This window comes from Corvus kubaryi, unplaced genomic scaffold, assembly GCF_017639235.1.
Source record: "Corvus kubaryi isolate FWS band 111438036 unplaced genomic scaffold, C.kubaryi_AGA036_p1.0 138, whole genome shotgun sequence".
Classification (NCBI taxonomy): domain Eukaryota; kingdom Metazoa; phylum Chordata; class Aves; order Passeriformes; family Corvidae; genus Corvus; species Corvus kubaryi.
In genome coordinates, this window is record NW_024580672.1 from 8,676,354 (window position 1) to 8,703,437 (window position 27,084).

The following is a 27,084-nucleotide window of genomic DNA, read 5'->3' on the forward strand; positions in this document are numbered from 1 at the left end:
GAGTGTAAAAAATATTTATTCAACCTAATTCAACATAACTATAATTTTCAATACTTAAAAACAAGATTTACAGAGTAATGACCTTTAACCACTCATGTGAAATCATCTTACAGTCCATACAGTATTTTATAATTTTATTTTTACAATAGCTTTAACTTCCAGAGGAGACAATGAACTTTCCCATGAAGCAAGTTTCAAACCCACTAATTTGCATCATTAAATTCTCTCCATGAGACTTTAAAAAACAGTAATAAATTGCTTGGAAATATATACAGTGAAGACCACTGAAAAGCTGTTTTCTTGAAACGAGGCATTCTGTAAGAAATACATATTATATTGTTTCAAGACTATCTTACAGACTGTAGCAACTTTCAGAGGCTGCTACTCAGTTTAAGATGTATATAAAAGTGAGCCCACTAAGACAAATATAATCAGCAGACTTACAAGGTTATAGTAATTCTTCCATTACAGCAAGAGCCTCAAAAGTATTTGATATTGATTGAATGTATAATTCTTAACACCTGTATAGGTTTTTAATATTAACTGGCCTTTATATACACTTTTGTACAGTTTTAAAATATTACATCTTGGTAATTGAGATAAACACACTATAGAAAAGGTACCTTATTTTGAATTTCTCTTAACATACATTATTGCAGTCAAAGAGGAAGTCCTTTCTGCATTTACTTCATGTCTGGTGAAAAGAAATATTTACTTACGAATAATTCCACTAGAAAAAAATTTTAAGCCATTCTCCATGCATTTGACATCCTAATATGAACAAGGAAAAGAAAAAACTGAGAAAAACAAAGAAATTGTTGTTAAGAAAGAACTTCAAATACGAAATCTGGATTAGGTCTGGTATGAATATGCAATGGCCATATTATGTTTGTCAGAATTTAACTTCACAAAACAATCAATTTCTCTTGAAATCAGGTTTATAAATACATCAAATAATGGAAGTGCTAACGTCTCCCTCAGCTGACTACTCTAGACATATTGGAACAGTAAAGCCTACTGTATAAATAAACTTAATTACACATTTAAGATTTATCCTTTAGTCCTTTACAAAATGGAGTCAAGTTACCTTAAGAGCACCTACCCTACTGGCAGGATGCTCAGCTCAGGTAGCCAGAGTGTAGTGTCAGCCCCTTGCAACCAGCCCTTCCACTAGGGCAGGAGAGCCTAGTCCTAGAGCTGAGTTACACACTCAGGTCTGGATGCTTAGGGGGATGCCCTGCTCTGTCAGTTCAAATGTAGCTTTAGTGTTCAATGCTGTTTTCTCACATTTTTTGTATGGGTATTTACACCATATAAAGGAATATGGAAACTTAACAAGTGCTCTAATACTTAACTACAGAATAAGCAACTGAAATTTGCTTCCCCCTTGTAGTTATTTGGAGGAAAAAAAATGCTATCCAGCACCAGTTACAAACCAGTAAAGCCATGAGAAAATGACACTAGGCACTGCAGAAGATAGAACAGGACACTGAAAATTACCAGTAATAAAACAGTCACCTGAAAGCCATGCTAATTTTAACACCTAATACTTAGGTGGTTAAAGCTGACATACAAGTCCTGTAGAGAGTGATCTATCTTCTGCTTTCTCTGTCATTTGGGTATTTCACACTCCCTGCTTGATACCAGCAAAACCCAAGGAAAATTACTTCTCCTTGGTAACGACTCACATTCTCTATCTAAACCAATCTCCCTGCATTGTGTGAAATGCTAAACTGAATGACAGTGTGGGTATGAAAACACCTATAGAAAAGGCATTTGGATATAGCCTACATTTAAAATGTTCTGTAGTTGATTCTCTTTTTTCCATTCAGTATATTGGCTCAAAGAAAATAATTCAAAAGCTTATTGCCCAACAGAAATACCCAAAAAATAATGAAAGCCAAATCACATTCTTAGGTTCAGTGGTTGCTGAAAGGATTTACCCTGCCACAAGACAGTGCTTTATTGTATTTAAAGAAAAAAAAAAAAAAGAGAGGAGCAGCAACTTATCACAATTTTCCACTACTGTGCAATAACAATGGAACCAATACAACATGGAAACCTGTTAGGTGAGACTCTGTGACATCTGGAGGTTACAGCCTTACGCTCCTTCTTGCTCAGGATAATTTAAAATTTTGCGGTGAGCTTGGCGCAAATATTGCTGCTGCTTGAAGTAAACCTTAAAAGCTCCTTTTATAGCAACAAAAGCGATTCCACCCTGAAATAAAAAGATATTTTGAAAACCTGCACAGTTCAGTGTCATATCATTGCAAATGTTCTTAAAAATTTCCAGTCAAAGAAGATTTTTTTCTGAACATGTGGTATTTTCTTCCAAAGATTAACTAATTAGTACAATTCCAAATAAGTATCTCAAAGTTTTCTGTCACAGTGCACCATTACAGAGGTTAATGTTACTTAAAGGGATTATGTACTGAATCTATAAAAGCTTTAATTTCCTTGAAAGTCTCACCAATATCCTAAATATAAAAAAATCAAAATCTTATTTCAAGAACAAAGAAAAGGCAGATGTGTATCTGCTTTCCTCCCTTCTCTGAATATATACTACACACGGCACAAGGAATAACACTGATAACCATTCTATAACTAGATGTGAAAAACGGCACTTGCCAAAAGTGGAGTAAAATAAAAGCTATTTTTGTAAAACAAACTTTTTTCCCCTCTAGAAAGCTTTACAATATGTTTCTCTCAAGTCTTCAAAATGAGACACCAAGAAGCTTTTAGTCTGCATAAACATTTGCAATATCACTGTTTGTTCCATATAGAAAAGAGGGGTGTATAAACATGCAGAAACTGAAAACAGGAGCTGAAGTGACAGTCAGATGACCAGGGATACCATATTATCAAACTCAGTGTGCTTCCCCTTGAGAGGCTGCAACCAGAGAGGTTATTCATAAAGGAAGAGATTGTCATTCCCCCTCCATTTGAATTCTATGGAGAGTTAATTTTCCTCTCCTTATTAAAATAAGAAACGAAGGGTTTCTCTCAAAATCAGTAAACAAAAGCTAATATGGAAAGGTTTATAATATAAACCCCAGTCTTCCCTTACAGAAATTGTTCTTAGAAGATGCTGGCTCCTCATCTTCATTGTCAGCCCTAATTACTGCTAAGGCCTGCCTACTACAGTAGGCAGATGCAAGTTTCAGCCTTGTCATGAACTGAGATTAGTTTCAGTCATAAAGACAGTCTTTCACACACATAATGTTTGTCCACTGCTAAGACAGACAACCTTAAAAAATCCCTTCCTTTAATCAAATGTCGCTCTCAAAATTCTGAATCAATTTATGTTCCTTTTTCCTTTGCCTCGCTCCCTCACAACATTTCATATTCCTGTACTATTATAATTTATGAAACAAATAGTACTGAAACTTACCAAGATTGTCCTTTGTAGATTTGAGTTAACACTGCTGAACATAAGCTTGCCAACTATTGTGGCAATAGTAGGGAAAACTAGAGCTCCACACAGAATACGTGTGGCAGAGACGTGATCTGCCAAAGGGTTGGCCTCTGCCGGGATACGAGGAACAGGACATCCAATGCCTAAAGGGATAAGAATGGGGGAAGAAAAGATTACATAGCCACTGCCTCAAAAAGAACACAAAGTACATTACTGCCCACTCCCCACTCCACTACAAATCTACAGCCCAACCACTTTTTGAGAACTATCCCTCAGTGAATATTCTATTTCCATTAAATGACTGCAGTAATTTCTACTTTCAAGTAAGACCCATGAATTTTAGTAGTTTGTTTTGTTACTAAAGCCTGAACTGAAACCATGTTCCTGCTAGTCCTGCCTCACCTTTCTCAGGACATACCACAGAAACACAATCTAAACAGAATGAACATGAAATAGAGGGATGGCGTTAATCACCTCTACTTAAAAATGGCAAAAACTACTTGCCTATCCCCATCTCCTAGAGGCAGAAATTCAATCTTGGCATTTCCTTTTAAATTTAATCCCATTACCTGGAAATATGCTGTTCAAAATTTGTAGCTTATTAGAGTATTTGCGCCACAGCCTGAGCACATAGTCCTCCCAACGGATCATCTTGCCCAATATTAACATGACTGGGATAGTGGGAAGGCCAATCAATAGGAATAAAGGATCAGCTCTCTCCATCACATCAAGACCTTCTTTGTGACCCACAACCTGGAAAATATGCATATAGTTGACAAACATAACAAAGGCCACAACAATGTAACGATGTACAAATGAACAAAAATGTAACCTAAAAAGTTGAGTTTGTTTGAAGCTGCCCACACATTTCAAGTTAAAGAAAAAAAGAATAGTGTTTTATTTAATTTACTGTTTTCTCTTTGTATCCTTGGTTGCTTATGGAGCATAAATATGCAGGTGAGCTACTAGCCCTACTTTGCAAATCATTAATCTTGCAGAGAGCTGTAACACAATTCCCTACCATCTCAAGAGACGTTCCATGTGTTTCTGTGTAAGTAAAAGCCTAAACATCTGAAACACTAATAATATGGCATGCTTTCCAAAATGCTTTTAAGAATTTACAGTTTTACAATGATTAATTCTACACTCAGAAATTGATCAGATACTACAGTTCAAAGGATAAATAGTAAGTAGGTAAGTAGTAGTAGATAGTACGTATCTACGTAAGTAGATAGTAAGTATCTCAGGATGTTTTAATCAAAATTTCATGTATATAACAGAGATCACAGTATTTAACTGTTGTTTCTCTGGACAATGCAGGAAGATGTACATTATTTTCAACTGTAGTGGAAATAGCAGCATATCTTCACATGTACCTTATTTTCAAATGTGGTTAGTTCAAGGATTTTAAAGGATCATTATTACTGCTGTGTCTACACTTTCCTACTGGCATATAAAAAAATTAATCAGAATTTTCCATTTATAAAATGCACATATTAAAACTAACAGAACGGTGCCTTATGTCTTCTAAAAAGTACACTGTTTTAATTTTAAATAAATCTAATAGGACTGAGGATAAAAAAAGACATCAGAGTGGTAGATAGCCTCTAGAGCTGTCTCAATTTAAGCAGTATAAATGCTAACAAAATCCTTGAACTGCTTCCAGGAAGAACAGGCTCTTTCATGACTTTTTCCATAAGAATCTGGGAAGACTAAAAACACTAAAATAATAATTACGTTTGTAAAGCACTGGATTTTCTCATGTGTTTTCATTGACTTCTCGTTTTCCCCACAAATGCAATAACTTACCAAGTCTTCAATTGCACAAAAATTAGAATTAGGAGGTAAGAACATGAAACAATAACAAAATTTTAAAAAAAGAAAACAACAAACCCAGTACTTCTGGAATAGGCAGGACACGGAGAAGAAGCTACGGTAATGTACCACAGTACCTTCAAAGTGTACACTTTTGCCTTGCTTTGAAAACTATTCCATGTTATGCCTCTAGAACAGGAAGTTATGTTATATACCACAGCCTCTAAAAATAGGCATAACCAGTACTGTTGCTGCCAAAAGATTATTCCTGAAAAAACATTCAACATTTGTCTTCCAGCTTCTTCAGTATCTTTTACCCAAGCTGCGAAGTCTGACACTATCCTTTTTCTCCTTATAGTCATTGCCCGTCAAAAAAAGCCTCAGTATCTTGTCTCTTTCTGCTTTAGATTACTCTATTTCTCTGCTTTCAGTAACCCCATCTGACTTGTTACAGACTTAGCTACCACAATGTCAATCCTGTACTTATTTTTCTGCACCTGAAGTTTAAAATAGCTTTAAAAATAGCTTTTGTGCTTCTCTCTGGCCCTTCAACTAAGAAAAGGAGTCTGAAATGCATCAGGAAACAAGTTGTATTAAACCTAGCAATGCTGTGGTGGCAAAAGGGGTGGAACAGTTTCCCTCTACTACCTGCTAAATCTCCTCCTTTATAAGCAAAAATAAATTACTGTCTTGCCCAGCATGCCATCCATACAATCAAAACATTAAATAATGAAAATAGCTAATTTTTCATACCTGGGATTTGACCAGCTGCCTAAACTAATGTTTAGACAGATCCTCATTTCAAAAGCAAAACAACTTCAGAAAGAAGCATTTATCTTTCCATTTGGCTATGGAGTTCTAGGCCAGCTAAAAAGGTCACAATTTCCTACAGAAAAGGGCTCAGTGTAGCAGTGAGCAAGGAGAAAAGGACTGGTGCACTTCCAAAATCTGGTTGTAGTATTACAGATGGTTGCAATGTTCCTGTTGGAGCCACAAGAACAAAGTATCCAATGAGAAAATATTTAAGTGCACCACTCTGTAATACACAGACTCATCCACTGGAATGGAGGTGGTATTGAAAGCCATTACACATCCCTTATCCAGCTGCTTGACCCTTGGCCACACTGGTACAGGGAGACTGCAACCATTCACTTGGGCTCCATTTCTACTTTCAGAACCAAAACAGCACATGATCTTGAGAGGGAGTGACCTGCAGAACTGCAGGGCAGTACCACACAATGCAAGAACTAGTGCCAAATGACTTACATGGAGAAGGACCAGGTTGTATATTTAAAATCAGAACTGCGTAGAGGAGTATTTATTAACATACAGATTTGTTAATTCTATCTACAGCTGAATTAGCATCAGAAATACTTTTATGCTTTCAGGCAAAACACGTGTTATGGACTTGATGTAGAAATCAACAACTAAAATGGTAATGAAGGTGCTTCTGATTGTACAATCTGAAAAATCTGGTCTTGTGGTTGAACTAGAATGGCCATGAAGTCTTTCCATAGTTAATAGTCTACCACCTGTCAACATTACTTTTCTATTTAAATAGCAAGTTCACAAGAACAGAAGCAGGAAAAGTATTTTTCCCCTTTCAACTAATCATACAGGCTGAAGTAATTAAAACACTATTAATTTGCAGTGTTTTGCATTTCTTGTTTATGAATGAATTGCATCATTCAGAGCATGTATTTTCCTTTATACAATTAAAAAAAAAAAAACCACATTATCCAAAAAATAATCTACTGTGTTCCAATTTTAGCCCTTTGAACATTACTAGCAAAGTTTTTCTCCAGCTAAGAGAGAAGATTAAATCTCATGTCCTTTCTGAATAATTACTCATTACTGCTAGCTAGGTGGTACCTAGCTGGTATCTTTTCTATGAGAACAGAATTGGGTTCACCAGTCTGCCATACAAAGGGCAGCCAGCTCGAGCAGTAGTGCATTTTGTTAGTTGCAGACTGAACCACGCCTAGTTCATACGCATACTTGCGTTTATAAACTATGACCAGTTAGAAGTGAAAAACCACCTTGAATTCACTTGTTAACTACACTGAAAGCAGCTAAGCATTTTTTAAGCCAAGGAAAGAGGAGTCGGAATTGACTTTTGCTTTCAAAGACGGCAAGAAGAGAGAATACGTGTGTACCTGCATGACCGTCACAGCTCCGTACGTAACGGCTGTCCAGTATATAGAGCCCACCATTATCCCAGCTGCAGCAAAGGGACATGCCTTTGAGATCAGGCGATCTGCAAGATCCAAAACGTAAACAACTGGACCTGTGATAAAGGAAAAGTAAGGTTTCAAGATAGATATATATAGATACAACATAAAAGCATACTGTAGAAAGGTCAGCATCACCAAGAAGAAAGAACAAACGAGGCAAAATACAAGTCTGACATACCACACGTGCTGTTTAAGTGAGAATATATAATTAAAAAGCTATTAAGCTAAACTTCTTTCTACCTACCATTTCATTTACCACATAATCTTTCCAAGAGATTGATATACTGCTTAAAGCACTAATTTACCCACCGATTAGCTTCCTTTGTGTTGAATAAGAATTGTTTTGTAGTAACCACTTCAGGCTTAGTGGCTTTTTTATTTGTTAGATATTTCAGTTTTCTAAAGGAAAAAATACCCATTTGTTGTAATGTACTTCACGTCCTTATCTTTGAGAGCTTCACCTCAAAATTCTGTCACTAAACTATCCTGCTATGCAGTAAAAAGTAGCACAGTTAATACAAGACTCCTTCCACTGGAAGAGGCTGCATTCAGTATGTTTAGAGGATCACCTCTCAAAACACTGGAGGAAAAAATACTCCTATTCAGGTTATTCAGTGCCTTTGAAAACAACACATGAATAGTTTGATTGTTCTATCTATGCACAACGGCACTTTCCAGACCTACACAGGGCAAGACAATAAATACCCTGACTACCTTTGGTGAGGTAAACAAGGGCAATGCCTGCATCTTTTCTTTGAGGGACTGCAAGAGCACGAGTGAAACAAAAGCCAGAACACTGAAATGTATATATGGAACTGAAAAACATCATCACCATAATCCGCATTACTTTTGTATTTGTCAACAAATTCTACATACAGACTGTCCTCCCACAGCTCATATGCATGAACAGCTCCTGTTAGCTCCCTCCTACTTTTTCCTACCAAAATCAGTGACAATTCTCAAAACCAGCCTACAGGCATTCCTCCAGTAACTAATTCTCCATGTCTATCAAAGTTTACCCACAGTGACAAAATTGTGACTCCTGTTTCATGACTTAGTTACTTCTTCTTTTTCTAGACAACAGCTCTATTGTGAATGATTTCAAAAAACCCAGTTCTACTCAGCTCAAGTCAGCCAGTGAAAAAAAGCAACAGAAACATCCAGTTCAACTCCTGTGTGTTTGACTTTCCAGAACACACTTAAGAAGGTGCTGAGATGTCTATCAATATGCTGGAAGTAGCAACAAGGTCATAACAAGTACTAAATGCACAGTAGTTTACACATCTTGACTGTTTCCCAGAGTCACTGAAAAAGTTGTTTGGTTGTACCATTTTGAAAACTTAGGTTTGAAGACAGGAGACTCAAATGACACTGAAGGTTGCCTTGTAACACTACAAGTACTAACAAATTGCACCTACTGATACTAATGATTAAGAGAAGCCTGGCTAAAGAATCGGGTGTAAAATCTTGAGACAATACTAGAAAAAAATTATTAAAACAATCTTTTAATTAGCCCTTAGGAAGGAAGTGAGAAAGGAGGACAAAACTGGTTTGTTTTTTAAGATGGTATTGAGGAAGAAACAGGAAAAAAATATCACTGATACCCAAATTAAATAAGGAAATATGAAACAAAAATATTTTTCATTTTGAAAAATATATCATGCTTTGAAGAGTTTTTCTCTGCCAAACTGTTTTCTGTTTATTAAACTGAAATAATTATCTAAGAGATACTTTGGTTACTTTCAAAGTGGTAATAATGTTTTTCTATTTAGTGAAAGTTCTCAGAAGAGCAGAATACAGTTCACAGGAACATAATTACCACCAATCACCAAAACTGATAGGCACTATCAAATCTGAAATGGAATTACGATATATAAATGAGATATATCATGAGAGGTTGTTTTTGAACTAGTAAACACATAGAAAGACACCAACTGTTACTTATAAAGATATTCACTTATGTCTCCTCAAGTTGATATCACTTCTAAACTATAATTATAAATTAGAATTTGAGTTGGGGGTGTCCTTTCACAGAATTTTTAGAAAAAGGTTTCCAGCAGTACATTAGGGAAGTCTTAATGTAAATAAGCTTCTGTACTGTGATGCCTCAGGGAAGCTTTACTCGTTACTTCTTCCCTGCTCAAGTAATTTTAGATTCTTGAAGGGTACAACTAGTACTGTCTTCAAAAGACACCTGCTGCAGAAGAAACAGGGCCACTAGCAAGGCCTCTTGGAAAATTCTTACTGTCCTAACTCTGCCTAGTGTGACCTTGATTGACTTGTAGTTGAATTGTGCTGTAACAGCTTTGGGTTACTAGACAGAGCTACAAAAGGGCAAGACTGTTTAAGGCACTTCAAGGTCATGATTGATGTTCCATGGACCCGGATTCATTTCCCTGCTCTACTACCGATGTCTTGTGTACTCTTACACAAGTCTGAATTTTTATGCTCTTATCTTTAAAAATGGAAAAAGATGGTATTGTGAGGGAAAATATATCAAAATACATGAAGGCAGTCTCACACATCTGCATGTAAGAGCTGAACAACCTCATGCAAGAATTTTAGGCCAGCTTCAGAATCCAGGAAAGTTGTAATCTAAGCTTTCAAACTACAGGAACAAATTAAAATGCTTGCTATGTTAATGTATCCTATTCAAATTACAGTTGCTTCCCCTTTTGCCCATTGTCAAAAAAAAATGCAAATGCAGCTCACATTACAATTTCATCAGTCAAGACACAAATAAGAATTTTAAACAGTGTCAAGTTTTGTGGTGCATTCTAGGCCCAGACAGAAACCCAGCTTTCTTCCCAAAGCCAATGCTAAATGTTATCATTTGATGCCTTCTTTATGATGGAGATTTACCTTATTTGGCAAAGCCAAATTGTGGTTGTTATATGAATAACTTGCAGTAAGTTTCATACCGGTTTATGTCTTTTTTAATATCAACAATACAGTATTGTTTATATTTTCTTTCCCATTACTCACTGTTCTATCATGGAAATAAATATCACCACTCAAAATTCCCTTGACACCTTAATTTTGTAAGCCCTTAAACTAATAAGAAAGGGGTCCTGTCCCAAAGAACTGGAAGTAAGTTATTTTCAGCTCTTTAATTACAGAAATTAGATACTTAAAAAATCTTCTTAAAAATCCTCTAAAAGCCTGCACTCACTTGCTACATCACCATTTCTTCAACAAGCAGTTTTACTTTTAAACAAAATTTAAGTTTCCATGGCAACATTTCATTTTCTTGATTTGCTTAATATATCCCATAGAACACATGGGCAAATGAGGGCTGAAATAACAGCAAGCACTGCTAATTTAAATACATGCAACATACCATGCATTATCCTACTTGGATACTCAAGTAAGAAGTAAGAGTACTTGGCTAATCTGGGAGACCATGTCCAATTTTTTTTTCACCTTGACAAACAGAGCAAGAGCAGGACCCAGCAATCATAAATATTCTGCCTCTTGATTACAGGGCAATATTGACTCAGAAACACCTCCTGACCAAAGTGAAAGTATGTTTTTCCAGTAATACCACATGCTGCTTAGGAAATTCTCTGAATTTCCTCTGATAAGTGTCTCTGCAAGCTGAGTCAAAAAAAGGATGTGTTTATGTGCTGTGTGGCAATTGCTGAAAGAAGTCACCTTCTGCTCAACAAGAAAAATAATCCCATTAGCCAGGAAAAAATTACAGGTCAATCACAAGATTTATCTATATACCTAAGTGGAATACATCCAAAAGTTTTAGAAGGTATTTAACTAAGCCACCAAATTGGATGCAAGCAGAATATAAAGTTATTTCTTTGTGTCTGGAAAAGGGAATAGACAAGTTTTCAACAGAAATGGTGCTCCAAGCACAAGAAAGGAAAAAAACAAGAAAGCAAGAACAAATAAAGAAAGAACAATTTAAATGATCCATATCTTACCTAGCTTTGGAAATACTATTAAATATTCTGCATTGCACTGAGGACAAGCAACTCTAGCAGTACTGTTTCCTCTTTGCTTTTCATCCACCCAGCGCTGCAGACAAGTCTGATGCACCCATTTGGTAGAGCCCCTGCACCTACAGGGTCTCACCCACTCTGCTGTCCGATCATCCTCATCGGTAGCAAAACAAACCCAGCAGCTTCTGTAATCACAGGAAGGAAAAAAAAAAAGATATTTTCTGCTACTTTTACATGCTTAAAATAAACATTCACATGTGCAAGCATGCAGTTTTAGAAAATGTGCACCTAGAGGAGATGATGGTTGTTACTTCCTTCTTAATCACCAGAAGTTAAGTATTTTGTACCACGGTTTTGCCATAAAATCAACATAATAAACATAATTTTACAGATAGCTAAACAACTACTTTATACAGTCTGAATTATTAATTAAACTTTTAGATAATTTATGATTAAAAAGCATTGAGACTGTAGTCCAACCTTTGAATAATACATATGAAAAATCCATGGTTTTTTAATGTTTTATCATCTCCTTCTACAACAGACATTTTGGTAAGTTTTTTTTTAATTTTAAAAATATAAGATCAATACTGTAGTCTGCTACTTGGGAAACTAAATCCAATCCATTTAAATGATAAAACAACACAAATGATACAATATATCACAAAAAACTCTAAACAATTATATCAAATTCATTCCCTCTCTTTGAAAAGGTAAAGACTTTAGTTCAAACAAGTTGACTCTATAATAAAAATCAAGTTACAAAGTACTTCAAGAATACTATTGTACCAGTAGAGGAGGAAATTTCTGCCTTAGAGAATTATGTGGACTTGAAAATTCAAATATATTAATTCTATAAGGAGAAAACACAAGACTGACAGTCTATACAACCTGATCTGAAGTGAGCACAGAACCTAGGAACTCCCAGATATCTGGTCTGATGATTAGGTCAGACTTTTGGCCAACTTACAAGAGAAAGCAAAATATGGATCTGAACTAGGAAAATATCAGATATGTTCAGCCAATAATTTTTACTGTGAAACTATTTGCTAATTCGCATACTGAAGATATGGAAGCTTACGTAATAAAACAGAATTTATCAAAATAAGGATCTTACTATAAATATTTATATAATGGTTTCATTTTTAAAAAATATTTTATGCAAGCCACTGCAATCATAGTTAAACCCTTATAAAGGAGCACAGCAACAGCATCCCTATAATTTAGCTACCAAGACACAATCTAATTAGACATTGTGACCTAACCGAAGTTTTGCATCACTATTTCGATGAAGAAGTTTTGTTCTCTTAACAACTTGAGTAACATCATTAAGACAAAACACTAGAAGGTTTCTTATATGTAACCAGTAGCAGACAGTAATTGAGAGAAGAAGAAACTGAGAAATGCTCTGGGGCTAGTAAACAAAGCAACTTTATTATCTGAGAATCATGATTGCGGACTCTATGCCAGGATGCTACAGTGGTTCATCACTTTGTTTTTGTTTGTTTTTTCCTCTCACTTTGTTTTTGTTTGTTTTTAACTTCTCTTTAAGGAAAAAGAAGGGGGAATCTGCAATGGGAAACAATTTTGTCGGGCTCCAACTTCAAGAAATGAAAAATATTGTTGTCTAACAGCTTTGCTTTTCAGATCTCACTATCTTGGGTAGTATTCTATTTGTACATTCCAAGTGTTTCTTTACAGAAGATAGCCATGTTTTTTTAATAGAAATAACGGTGCCTATAAAATACTTGCAAGACATTCTTTAAAGCACTGAATCTTTTTAACATCTGTAGTAGTAGAAGTATATTGAAAAAGTTGCAAGTGTGTCAGAGCAGAAGGCAACCTGTAGCAATTTATTACTGGCATACTTGTAAAAGGGTAAATTTGAGATTCAGATTCCAGGGAAGACTGGAGAAATAGCCATTTAACAACTCTGAACAATTCATAAAATGAACCTGTAATGTCCACACGTCCAGTTGTAAGTACAGAACACATTTTGGTAGGTACAGATGTAAATTTAAACTGTGATGGCCTAAAACTAGAGCTGCCTCAGTTAGCATTTGAGAAGACTTTTCAGTTGATGACTGACATATGGAATCAGAACTGTGGTTTCTTCCATTCACCTTAATGGGAAGGTAAAATCAAAGTTTGACTTGGCTTCTTTCTGTCCTTCCCCACATTGGTTTGTATCAAAATTGTCATGCTATTCACTCCTGCACCACCACCCTTCTTTTTGCCTTCATACTCCCAATGTGCACCTACTGCAGTCCCAAATGAAAGGACACATTAACCTTCCTAAGCAGGAGGAGGAAAGACAGACAAGCCACAAGTCAGCACGAATCTTGATGAAAATGATGAGACCACAACGAAGATTTGTAAGGATTACAAAGCACGAGTGACATTTTGGTTCATTGCACTCAATATCAAGGAGTTCTTACAGAATACAAGTTCTTGCACTGTTTATTGATTTTTATTTACATTAAGAATCCCCAAATTTACTTTAAGAACAAATTATACCATACAATACTACTGATCATTGTTCCTCTTCAGCAGTTTTTGCCTGCATTACAGGTAAATATTCACTCATTCATTCCACATCCTATTTAAGTCTACAACTGCTCTAAATTTGTAATTCAGATTTTTATTTATAAATTAAAGGCTTCACAACAGAGCTAGTTAGGTCTGAGGATATCATCACAAAATGCAAGTCTAGAGTTTATTCAAATAATGACAGATTTAAGCATGAACATAATCTTGCTACAGTGCAATTTTAACTAGTGAATTTGTCCATGACAATGGTTGTAGATTAAATTGTGTTCTCAAGTTCTCTGTCAAGGTTAGTAAAAGTAAGTAAAAAAAAAAAAAAAAGCATCTTTTCTTTAATTGCTTCATCCAATTTCTTGTCAGCCAGTCATACCTGAAAACCTGAAAGACCTATGAAAGGAATAACAAAATCCTTTACAGACTTAAACCTTTAGCAAGTAATGAATAATGAACAGTAAATTCCCTCTATACTGTCATCAGCTTTATCTCTCTCCATTGACAGCAGCTGTAGCCGAAAGGACTAAATAAAACCATTTCAAAACAGGTATCTAGGCTCTTGCCAGGTTTTCCATTTTCTTGTACTGAATAAAATATGACCTTGATTCTTACCACTGAATCAGGTTGCTACTCAGATAACCTGAAATAGAAAGGGCTGAAAGGGTGGAACAAAGCATTGTTTCTGATAGAAACTCAAACCTTTTTTCTTGATGACTTTCTACATAGCCAAATCAATAACACTAATGTATTTTTCCACACTTCCTTGGCTAAAAAAAAAAAAAAAAAAAAAAAAATCAAAACAAAACATAGAAAACCCAAGACCAATATCACTATTGCAGCTCTGAATATAAGGTTACAAATGCCTTTTATATTCAGCTCCCCAGCAGATGCAGGTTTCCAGTCTCAAAAATTGTATTCTGACTTTGAGAATAATGCGGTTTTTGCATCTGGTTTTTTCTCTAGCAAAGACAAACTCTTTTCAGGGCACTGCTTGTGTTAAGACCAAAGCAGATGGGGAGAAAGTTGTATTGAAGATTAGAGATCCTATACTCCAAATGTTACATGACTAATCTAAGAAACCAAGGCCTGCCTAAAACCAGGTTCCTCCAAATCACAAGTTTCTTACCGGTAAGGAACCAACTCTCTGGTACTCAGTTGGAGCTACAGCTCCAACAAATCTGTAAGATCTCCAGTATCAGACATTCCTGGACTGCTCTCCTTTTTATTAAGCTATAACCCTTCGAAAGGTTACTTTTTTCCAAAACCAGTCTTAGACAGGAGGGAAGACAGTATCTTATTCAGGTTGTTTAAATCAAATCTGACTCAATTTGTGAAGGCTGAATTCATAATGAAACAGCTTTGTTTTCAAGCAGGCATGACTGTGTAAAGCAATACAAAAAAGTAATTTAAAAGCAGTATGTTGATTATATATACACAACAGTAAAAGATTTTCAAAAATTTGTAAAGCCCCATAAGCCCAGCAGATATCCTTGTATCCACAACACTTAATGGAAGATGACCTGCTAGACTGGGACAGCACAGCTGTTTTATGGTCTGGTTTCAAATATTCAGTACTGCAAGTAGGAATGGAAACATCTTGGAATTTTCCCATTTGTGTTCAGTGGCATACAAATATGAATGGCCAGCAAAACCAGAAAACTTCTCAGACAACAAAGTTCTACTAGACTTTTAGACCTAACTCTTACCATGGGAAATGCAAATTTGAACATGCATGACATGCCCTAGAATCATGAGCTAAAAATGCATTTTCCCTCTCATTACAGTTCTTTCGTAAAATAAGAAATTTTCTGCATTTCTCCCACATCATAAAGCACACCTCTTTTCCTTAAAGTGGCAGGATATCTTGCTGTAAGAGTAAAGCATCCTTGTCCTGCTAAGCACCAAGGGTCTCAGCAGCTTATTGCAATTAAATTTCACATCCAAAAAGAAGAAAGTGAAAAGGCTGAAACATAACTGATAGCAATGATAGCACAGAGAGCGAAGTCAGTGAGGCGTGAAAATGTACCTTGGAAGAAATGACTGAAAGCATTCCAATAACTAGCCATAAAAAGGCACTGTTCTAAAGGATGAGCCACAAGTCTGCTGTTTGGAAGAGGCAATTTTTCATGAGCTTCTACAACAACATTTTATGTATAGTCTATGTCGACAGATAAAGTACCTTTGATGATGAATAGTGATAAGCTTTACACTAAACTTGCCAACTACACTCTAAGTACTACACGATCATGTTTAAGTTCGAAGACTAGGATGTCAGAAAAATGGAGTTACCTAGTAGCATTTGGCTGCTGTAGAGCTGCCTGGAATTTTAGTAGGGGTACAGCAAACTGTTCTCTCAAAAAGCAAGAGAAACACCATATTGCAAATGCTAGCACTAAGCATTTCCTTTTCCTGAGAGTGAAGAACCAGCAGCAGTAAGATCTTGTGCTAGAGGGCCACTGCCTGGTCACAAGAGAATGCAAGCCTAGCCTACAAACCCCTGATAAAGGCTACAAAGAGAGGAATATCGTTAACCCGAGAAATGTTAGCTTATGTCATACTTCACAGAGGAGATTAAGTGCCAGAAGAGATGAACTCACGTGCAGGATTACAGATGGAACACCACTCTTTCCCCAGTATTTTCCTGGGCATCAAACACAATGGAAAATACTTTTATCTTCAATCCAAGACCCACCTATCAAACTCAAAAAACCCTTACACTATCCTAAGGGGAAAAACACACAAGGGAAATACACTGAGTGAAGAACAGAGATAGTAGTGCAAAAATAGCAGTCTTAGATGCTCCGTCGTGACTTCAGCGGATGCTTTTAAGGTAGCATGGCATAGCAGCCATATGCTAGCCTGTATCACTCAGCTAGAAAACAAGTTGTCACCTTGAAACAAAGTCTAAAATTCTCAAAGGCAGTCCTGAAAGTCAATTGACCTTATACCCAATTCTGCTCTGCCTAGTCATTCAGGATAGGGTGTAATGCTGTGTAAAGGAGACGTTGATAAGAATCTAGACATAACAGTAACTACACTTTACTACAAAAGCAGTGCATTCAATAGAAACAGCTTAAGTAGAGAATATCAAGCTAATGTTGGTGTGAACATATGCTCACACAAGTGGTATTCACATATAGGTTCTGACTTCCTCCAACCTCAGGATGACATTGTATAAACTAGATTTTAGAAAGCTTTTAATAAAAGCATATGGATAACTAAAATCCAGTAAACAAAGACATTAAAACCCCATAGAATAATTAACTAGAAAGTACACCAGAAAGATCAACTGATTATCGAAAGTTCAATTCAAGCTTTATTATATTCTCAATTATAGCTTAAACCAAGGGGAAATATTTTACACTTGCGTTCATTGCACTATGTAAAGGCAGAGATTCAAGTAAAGGACAGTTCACTGAATCCTGCTGGCTGCTTTCTAGCTTGTGGATAAAATTAAACCTCTGACTGCCAAGCATCACCTATTGTGCTTAAATTGGGCCTTAGGAAGTTTTTATGGTCTGTCTCTAGCCATCTTAGAATAAGGAATCCCTCCCCAGATCTACCTATCTTGTCAGGTTTTAGTCTCTAGTTTGCCAAATCTAGACTGTCAGAAAAAAAAATTAGCTTTCATTCTGGATAATTTAAACTTTTGCAACCAGTTATTCAGACACATTCCTTTTGCAAAGTCTTCAAAATTCAGTTATCTTAAAGGCTTTAGTACTACCATACTCTCGGTTTTTCAAAAGGAAAAGCTTAGAAGTCACCAAAGCTCAGTGGCCTTGCTGTCAGCCTTTAAATATGCAATTAATTTTTATGTTAGAAGCATTTGTTTTATTTCTCTTTATTTATTCTTAAGTGAGGGAGGGAGAACAGGGCCCTTCTAGACATGTACAAAGAACAAATCAGGAAAAACTATTACTCATACAATAAGCACTTTATTACTAAACATTATACATTTTGCTAACTAAACTCTTACTATTGTGTATTAGCAGCTTGGCCTAAGCTACTGAGTGCCTGCTGGGGGGGGGGGGGGGGAGGTAACACTGATTCTTACCATCTTAGGAGGAAAAACAAAAGTGACTAAGTGGCAACAGAAAAACCAACCAAACAAAACCTAAACGAAGAACCCCATACACACACACACAAAAATAATTTACTTCCAAAACTGACACATGCTTTGAACAGCATGATTTGAACAGAAAGCTGACACGTAGTCAAGTACATACATACAGAGCAAACAGTGAAGAATTCTAATAGCATTACGTTAATGCTTTAAAAATTTAATGGATTTTTTTATAATGCAGATAGCACATGATACTATATATAGGGAAAACATTTTCTCATGCATTGTTTGACAAATCTGTCAATAATCACAGAGGAAGTATCAGAGATGTGAAGCAACTAGGAAATTACATTTTAGAGGCTATTTAAAGTTACTTCTTTGAATGTGACTTTAAACATCTTAATTACTTATTAATTACCTCTAAGATGACCAGACTCCAAATGAAGACAAAAATAAGTAGTTTCTACTAACCAACATTAAACAATGCCATTTTGCACTGGGTGAAAGGGGGAGTTGCATAAGAAAAATACCAAAACTAGTTTTTATGGTGCATGTACAGAGTAGATGACAGATGCTACAAATATCAGGAGCGACCTACATACAGAATAGACCAAGTCTGACCTGCCTAAAACTGTAACCAACTTGACATTAAGCTGTTGCTGTGATAAGCAAATGAGAGAAATGCAAAGTTATTCAGAGTCTCTATCATGTGAGCTCAATCTCCTGCAGCCATTTTCCAGTGTCACACAGTTAATGCAGAAGTACAAATGAATCTTTAAGCACAGTAGCTTTAGTTACAAAAGTAAATACATTAGCATAGACATCTGTTAGAAACCAAACATGGCTCCTTGCTTTACATTCAATTTTTAGGGAAAGTATTTGTGAAATATAAGTTTGATTTTTTTATGTATTCCTAGAGAGTTTCATGGGTAAACTGACCATACAGGGTAAGCAATCTTCCTGTTGTGTTCTTCCAAAGAAAAGAGAAGAAAAAAAAATGGAAGTGTAGTCCTACAATTGCAAAAAGTGGAAGACTCCAAAGAAAGCAAATTGCTTTGAACTCAAGAGTTTACGACAGACACTGTTACTCAAGTTATTCTCAGTTTATAATTTCTATTTTTTACCAGATAATTTACAATATAACAGAAAAACCAAAAAGCTCTACTTAAGTCAGTCGTCTTATATAATCCTAATAATAAAAATTGGAACCATTTCTGACCTAAAAATTACCAAAAAACTTTAAATGCCAACAAGATAAATTCTTGGTATGTTAATACCTCAAGAACAACAAAAAAACACCTATCAAATGTGGCAGACACTGAAAATTTGGAAATGCCTTTACTCTGAATAAATGTGAACAAAATTGCAAGGTGTCTGATCATAACATTAAGTAACTCTCCTCAACAGGCTGTGGAACTGACTGCATGACTCACCAGCAGAACAGTCACAAGCACCCTGCACATGGTCTTCTGTAATTATATCCCTCACAGAAAGCTAACTTATGTTGGCACATTTTAGTCCAATAAAAAATATCCACTTCTAAACAAAAATATTCACATTCCAGGAGGAGGTACTTGGAATAAACAAATGGGAAGAGATCTGGAAGGTACATAACGACCACACTGCAGATTTAAAATAGAGGGATAGAGGGTCTTGTCTTTTTTCTAGAAAGATTGTGAAGAAATAATAAATCACATCAAAATGGCTTTAAAAAAGAAATACCACTGAATGCCAGCCCCTCTTGTCCATGACGACTCTATTATTTACCACCTTCCCACTGTGTTAGTAGTTTCTTTTAATTTGTACACATTGAAGAAGAGCTACATGGCCATAGGGGGAAACAGGCAGAGATACATAAACTGAGAACACTAGATAGTCCATACTTCTCATCAGCAATCACCTGAAAACCTAGAAGCACTAATAACACTTATCCAAAAAGTTTGTTTCTGTGAGTTGTTTCCAAACATAAGCGCATACAAAAATTCCCTGGTTAGCCCTTAAATCAACGGGTATTTACTTGTTATAGGGGAAACTATTATATAGCAGGCCAGTTTAATTTTTATCTTAACTTAGAAACAAATGAACAGCTAGCCCCTGATTTAATACAACTTCAGTGCATTTTTTTTAAAGCAGCATTTGAAAGTGAATATTGTGATTGTAAATTTTCATATCCTACAGTAGTGTTAGGCAGGACATGTCTAATCCTTCCTCCAGAATCAATGACACAAAAATCCTGAGCGTAAGCACTTCCACTGAGTTTTAGAAATTTTTGACAAAAAGCACTCACATTAGCATTAACATGACAGGAGCAAAAATTCTTAAGAGAAAAAAAAGCAAGATCCCAGTCCCACTAGACAGGAAGTTATCTTAACTTTTAGGTACAAATTCAGAGCCGCTGCTAAAAAAGGCCAAGTGCAGATTTGCTAGAAGGTGTCAGTGGACTGTACCTCCCTATTGGCACCTCCAGCATAGTATGCTTAAGTTATGCAGTGCAAATGATACTGTGCTGTTTTCCCACGTAAACTGGGATTGCATCTAGACCTGGTATCACAAAATTACAGGTTGGAAGGGACCACAGGTGATCTTGTCAGACCTCCTGCCCAAGCCAGAAGCAATACTGAATTCAGACCAGACAGCAGAGCTGGGTCCCAGAAAAGCCCCATGGGCAGAGGTCTGCATCTGCACTGGGCAACCTGTTCCCAAGCTCAACTGCATCATCCCCATCCTCACATGCTGAACACTTCTCTGTTCAAATTTACAGTTGATTCTCATCATCCTGCCAGGAACCTCCACAGTCAGTCTTCTAAACAGCCTCCTTTGTAGGTAGAGGGTTATCAGATCTCCTAAGCCATCCCTCCTTCAGGCAGGCTTAGTTCCTTCTAGCTTTTTCTAGTAAGCCAAGTGCTCCAGCCCCTTGACCAATTTATGCAACCTCAACAGTTTCATTTAGAAACATCAGCCAGAAGCAGTTTGCTTTAACCACTTCAGATTGAGTCCTCTTATTCTTTTGCACTGACAATGAATTTGCTACTTGTGGTAAACTACAAATTCCAGTAAAAGCAAGAGCAAGTCATGCACTCTTTTGATAAAGGTAGATATTACATCCTATAAAAATCTAGTACTTGGCCCATTCTGCTGCTGAGATGAAAAGGTGCATCAGAAAGCACTTATTTTCACACCAGGAATTTTCCAATCTCTGTGCAGTGCAGAAAGACCATAAGCAGGTTAAGATGTCAAAAGCACCAAATTAGCCTAAAACAGCTGTTATATTCCTTACCACTTTAAGCATTACTTTAAAAAAAAGTTCTGAAATTGATACCCGAACCTTTTGATATTTGTCTGTAAATTATTATACATATATTTATTCAACACATTTGCATTAATTGTCAGAAGTTTCAACTTCAGTGAGCACTTTAAGACACCATGGCAAAGGAAACCATTAGCGCATTAAGCGCTATTACAGAGTCTGAACACTTTTATATGGAAGAGATCCATACAATAAACAGGGGTTTGTATAGCCTTTTCAGATATAGTGAATACAACATATGGAAATATTATTTGAATGCCTTCATAATACATGGGATACCATGAGATTTTGAGTACAAAAAATTTTGTTGTCTCTTAGGAGTTTCCCTACACTTAAATAGGAAGAATAATTACCTACTGTATGCAGGTAGAAGTTAATTGTAAAGCAGCAATTAAAACGTGTACATTTGTTCCTAAGCATATCAAAGCAGACATCAAAGATAGAAAAATAATATACGTAAGAAGACAGTCAAAAGGCTGAGATAGTTTATAAATAACATGCTGACACCTGTATATTTCACACGGGCAAAAGGCAGTGTACAGGTCTGCATTAAGTCTCCACTAATCATCTTTACTGATAAGACACAGGAAAAAGTCAATCCACATAGAAGCATAAAGTGAAGCAAAATAGTAAAGGATGTACCTGGCATGAAGCAGTAAGGAGAAAGCCAAGCTATTACAAAGTTATTATTGTTTCAAACTTTCTTTCTTGAAACCCACCCTCCAAGATATGCGTGATTTTGCTTTTTCCATCCTGTATCAACATCAACTTCCAAATAGTTGGGGTAAGGACAGGGAAAAACAAACCCCTTGTTTCTGTTCAGGTAGATATTAACCCAGCACGGTCCATTCTTTACTCTTACACAGCCTTTCCTTCTAAGCATGAATAACCTACTCTCAAGGAACAACAGAAAGCCAGGTACTTCTAGATACTGAAAGATTTTGATCAGAAGTTAGGAAGACCTCTCTCAAAAGAGTTTAACTCTGTTGTGAAGAAAGAAAATAATTACTTCAGATAGGACAAGAGAGACATGCTTAATCAGTACAAGTAGAACAAATAGACTGAGTAACTGCAGAGATGGCATTCTGTGAAAAATAAAGATAACACATAAATCCTTTATTGTGTTTTATGTTGCTTATTACTCTGCATATCTTATCTGGTTGAACTCCACTTGTACAAAGAGTTACTTGTGTGTCAACTTCTGTCAGTGAGAGAAATCAGAGCACAACATCCAGTACAAGTTTAAGACGTTCAGAATAAACGTCTTCAATCAAGGACCACACTGCACTAATTACACTGTCTAGGTTGTAGCATTAGGGTCTTAATCCAAAACCATGTATTAGGTTACTAAAGTATCAACAGTTAATTGTGCAAATAAAACTAAATCACTGCCTGCACTTTCAAAGAAGGAAGGAAAAGACTGATCTGAACACAAATACCACCACAAATGGTGACTGGAATGGAAAGAGAAACTGAAGATTATGTACAAAGCCACTGCATATTCTTTCTTCTTGGGGAAAAAAAAAAAAAAAAGAAAGAAAATTACAATGGAATCAGATGACAGTTCAAAAAACTGCAGTAGAAAACCCAACACTATTTTGCAATTTTTGACCTACAATTGCTAGCTTTTTTTCAATAAATCAATGATCTGGCAAAGATAAAAATTAGTTGCAACAGTACTCCTCTCTTGATAGCATTAGTAATTTCTTAAGCAAATTTATTTAATTTAATACAATTTATTGTTTAATTGCTTTGAAAGTCTACCTGCAATTTCAGCTCTCTTGTCTCCTTTCAATACGGAATGGCAAGGGTAGAGTTAAAGTCACATCACGTTGCTCTAGTTTTTATCAAGGATATTGACTATAACTGAGCAACTACCATCCAGTCAGAAAATGAAGAATGCTAATTCAAAACTTAAACCATGCTAAAATTACCACTATGTTGATTCTTCAGCATGTACCTGCACAAGCCTTCAGCAGATTATCCATCAAATTTTGACTAACATCTTTGAAGACTGAAGTAACAGAAAGCAATGATGAGCATGTTCTGACCAAGTGGCAAATATATGGAAAGAAGGGAACAGTTGTCTTTAATTTGGATAGCATATGAAATACCACAAATTGCTACCACAGGACATGCTACAAAAAACAAAACCCCAGCATTCTGAACCCTTGATATAACCTTGATATAATTACATGTGGATTGCAAGAGCAATCCACATGTAATTCAACTGAAGTAAAGAGAATAAAGCTTAAAAATATGAGTATGTTTTAGCATTATAGCTCACATTAACAGCACATTAAAAACTCATTGCCACGTAACTTCAAGTTTTAATGAAGATTACTATAATTCTGTAATTTATGCATTAAACTATCACGAACAAATGGATTTAAAATAATTAAATAATAATAAAATCTCACCATTTAGACAGATTACTAATCCCTGCCTCCAACTGTACACATTAGTCCAGAAATACAGCTTTTTAACATAGATTGAAAAGATTTCTGCTTGCAGAAAAGGATGGTATTTTAAGACTTATCTGGAACTTTTATTTGAACATGAACGAGAAGAAAAAAATTACAAGGGGCATGGAAATTCCAATGTTAAGGCTAGAAAAGATCATGTCAATCATATGGATTAGTCTCCTAAATGCTGCAGATGAGACAACTCCACAATGTAGTGTCACTTCACAGTCATGCTTCTTGTACTTATGCTATAGCCAATCCTTCAGGTAAGTATAAAATCCTTCGCTAGAAATTTTGAGTAACTAACTCCTTACATCTTAACAGCTATTTACCTTCTTTGTTATAAATCCATGGGTTGCTTCTAGACTGAAATTATGCAGGGAAAATAAAGGATGGAGCAAAAATACATTAAAGAAAGATGAATCCTCAGCAACAATGTGGAGATGCTATCAAGTCAGTCCTTGCACTGGAGAAATCCAACTTGCTTTATGAAGGAAAAAAACCCATAATCATACAGGTATAGAATCTAAGAGTCAAGAGAAGAATCCAACTATTCCCTCTCACAAATAGAGAGCTAAAGAATTTGCTCTGAGAGCTCTGACCCTTGTATACAAAGCAGTGTATGCATTCAGATCTACGGCAACACCTAAATTGCTGATACAACAGCACATCACCACTCTCGGTGGTCATCTAGGTACTAGAAACAGAAGAAAACCCTTCTTTTTCTGCTCTTCAACTATTACAATCCAAATGAAAGTCATCTTCACTGGAAAGCTGTTTTCTGCATCCTTCACTAAAAGATCTGTGTTTTATTTAAAAGTATGCACTTTGTGTTAAGCTATAATGTATTAGCAATTACTCTTAAGATTTTACATATCTAATTTTTTTTCTCACTGAGGAAAACAAGTATCTGTCATGAGCAAAAAAGATAACAGGACAGAAGAAGTATTTCCATTCCTCAGAATCCCCACAGATAATTTAACCATGGCGTATGTTGCTCAAGATGAAATACTGAAGGTTTATCTTGATCACCACTACAAACAACGTGACAACAGTTATGTACAACCTTCAGAAACATCAGATGAATAAAAATCTGTTTATTCAAATGTAGCCCTGCTCCATAAACCCAATATAAACCAGAAAGATTATTTACACCAACTGCATTTTGAGGTCCTGGTTAGTCCAAAATCCTTCTACTGATGTTGTGCTACACTCTGAATTAAATTAAAATCCCAAATACTTGGTTCCTTCTTACTACTACATTCACCACTTGTCAAACTCCTGTTTCTAAAGTTTCCTATACTGAGCCAAATGAATTCTTATATGGAAGCTACAGCCTCTCTTCATACCTCCTCTTATGCTACTTAGGTATTTCAAATTCTTTCTCTGCTGTCCTTGTTATTAAGGAAATCAGAGACATTTTCCAATTTTTTTAGATTTGAAGCTACTTCAAGTATACTAGAAAAAGTCTTTGAAAAGAGCCAGAGACACAAATTATAATTTCACAGACTTGAAAGGATACAAGAATATTAAATGTACATCAAAACCCACATCTCTGTTACAGGCAACAACTGAAGAACAGTAGACTGATTTGGCAACCGGGTAACTAATTTCCCTTTTTTTTTTTTTTTAATTAACTGTTTAATTTAACAGTTGGTCACAACAAAGATTATAAACGCCACCTTACAGCCATTTCCCAACAGGGTGAACTAGGACTTCAGAGTGTGACACAATAGCCATGGGCAGCAGGGCATCCACTCAGAGTCTTATGGGTCCCTAGAACTCCAAAACACAAAATACTATATATTACTGGACTACAAAATTCAGGATGAAGATGAAATTTTGTTGGTTTGTTTTTGGTTTTTTTAGTTTAAGAGGAGTTGATTCTGCAATACTCTTATAACCTAAACCATCCCTTTGTCATCTCCCACTTTTTGAGTTTTTCTAAAACACAAACTTTTCCTCCCCAAATCACTTTTATCTTCTTTCTGTATCAAACTGGAACTTCTTATCGTCACCTTCCAGGCTGCACAAGTTCAACCCCTGTCTCATATAGTTTGTATTTCCATCACCTGCCTGATGACAGGCTGTATTTCACTAAATACTCTTTCCTTAGAGGCAACCTGGAAAGGAGAAAACCACCAGGGTTCTTTTTGCTTCCTTATGAAGAAAACTTGACAGGTTCATAAACAGAAGCCTGATTGCCTCTGGGTCCCTATCTTCTGAGATACCAGTCTATTACAACTCCTGCAATAACAGGCTGTCAATGTGGTTTACTGTTTGTAGGGATAGTCTGCAAGGGCTTCCTCGATGAGTCAAAATGACAGTTAAGGAATCTTAAGTGCTCAGTGGAACAGGGTGAAAGTGCTACATATTTAAATAAAAGCATAAAGAGAAAACAAGTATAATAAACAGAATTTACAAGTTAATAATTATATAAGAGGAAAGATACTTAAGTCAAAATACTTCTAAGGTTGTAATTTTCAAGAACGCTCCAGAAAGCGATTCTAGGCTTTCTTCCGATCATAAAACCAGCAACAAAACACACAGGGCCGGCTAAGCTTAGGTCATCTTTTGGTGCCTCACTTTACGTGCACGTCAGTGCGTTCCATACCCAGAGGCTCTCCCAGACCCCGGGACAGGGCCAGGCTCCTGCAGCCCCCCCATCTGCCCCAGAGCCCGTCCCAGCTCAGGGACACACACACCTCCTGCTGCCCGAGGGCTACGGGAGCGGTCCCTCCACACCCCTCAGCTGCTCACGGTACCTTGCGCTACTTTACGACAGCGCTCACACAACTTCTCCCAGACCACCAGGGATTTTAGAAGGCAAAAAATGAAACCGGACTCGCGACACCGACCCCAAACCCGCCGCGGGAGGCTCACAGGCCCAGCCCGAACGTTCCCTCCCCGTACCTGTCCATGGTCTGTGGCAGCGCCAAGCCCGTCTGCTCGGCCATGGCCCCGGGCGGAGGAGCGGGCCCAGCCGAGGGCCCGGAGCCTGACAAAGGCGTCACGCGTGCGGCGGCGGAGAAAGGGGAGCGAACGGGAAGGCGGCAAATCCGCCCTACCGCGGGACGGCCGGGGCGGCCCCTCCTTGGGCAGGCGGGACGCGGCACGGGGCCGGCCGGTGGCCGGGGCAGGACGGAGCTCCCGGGCCGCCGCGGGGAGAGGCAGCGAGCGCTGAGCGCAGCCGCGCCGCCCGTCACCGCCGCCCGACCTCGCAGCGCGCCTGCGCCAAGGGCGGAGCGCGAGCCCGTGCCCGGAGCGCTGGGAGCGCCGGGAGCTGTAGTC

General features: G+C 36.9%; 1 protein-coding gene across 1 annotated transcript; it reads right to left on the minus strand.

The window, feature by feature from the left end:
* MARCHF5 (membrane associated ring-CH-type finger 5) lies at positions 1 to 27,075 on the minus strand. The gene is made up of 6 exons (XM_042019024.1): positions 26,707 to 27,075; positions 11,400 to 11,602; positions 7,387 to 7,517; positions 3,985 to 4,168; positions 3,392 to 3,558; positions 1 to 2,218 (listed from the first exon to the last, which is right to left on the minus strand). The coding sequence occupies exons 1-6, from the start codon at positions 26,748 to 26,750 to the stop codon at positions 2,102 to 2,104; spliced, it is 846 nt and encodes a 281-aa protein (XP_041874958.1). The 5' UTR covers positions 26,751 to 27,075; the 3' UTR covers positions 1 to 2,101.
* Between the last annotated feature and the right edge of the window lie 9 nt (positions 27,076 to 27,084).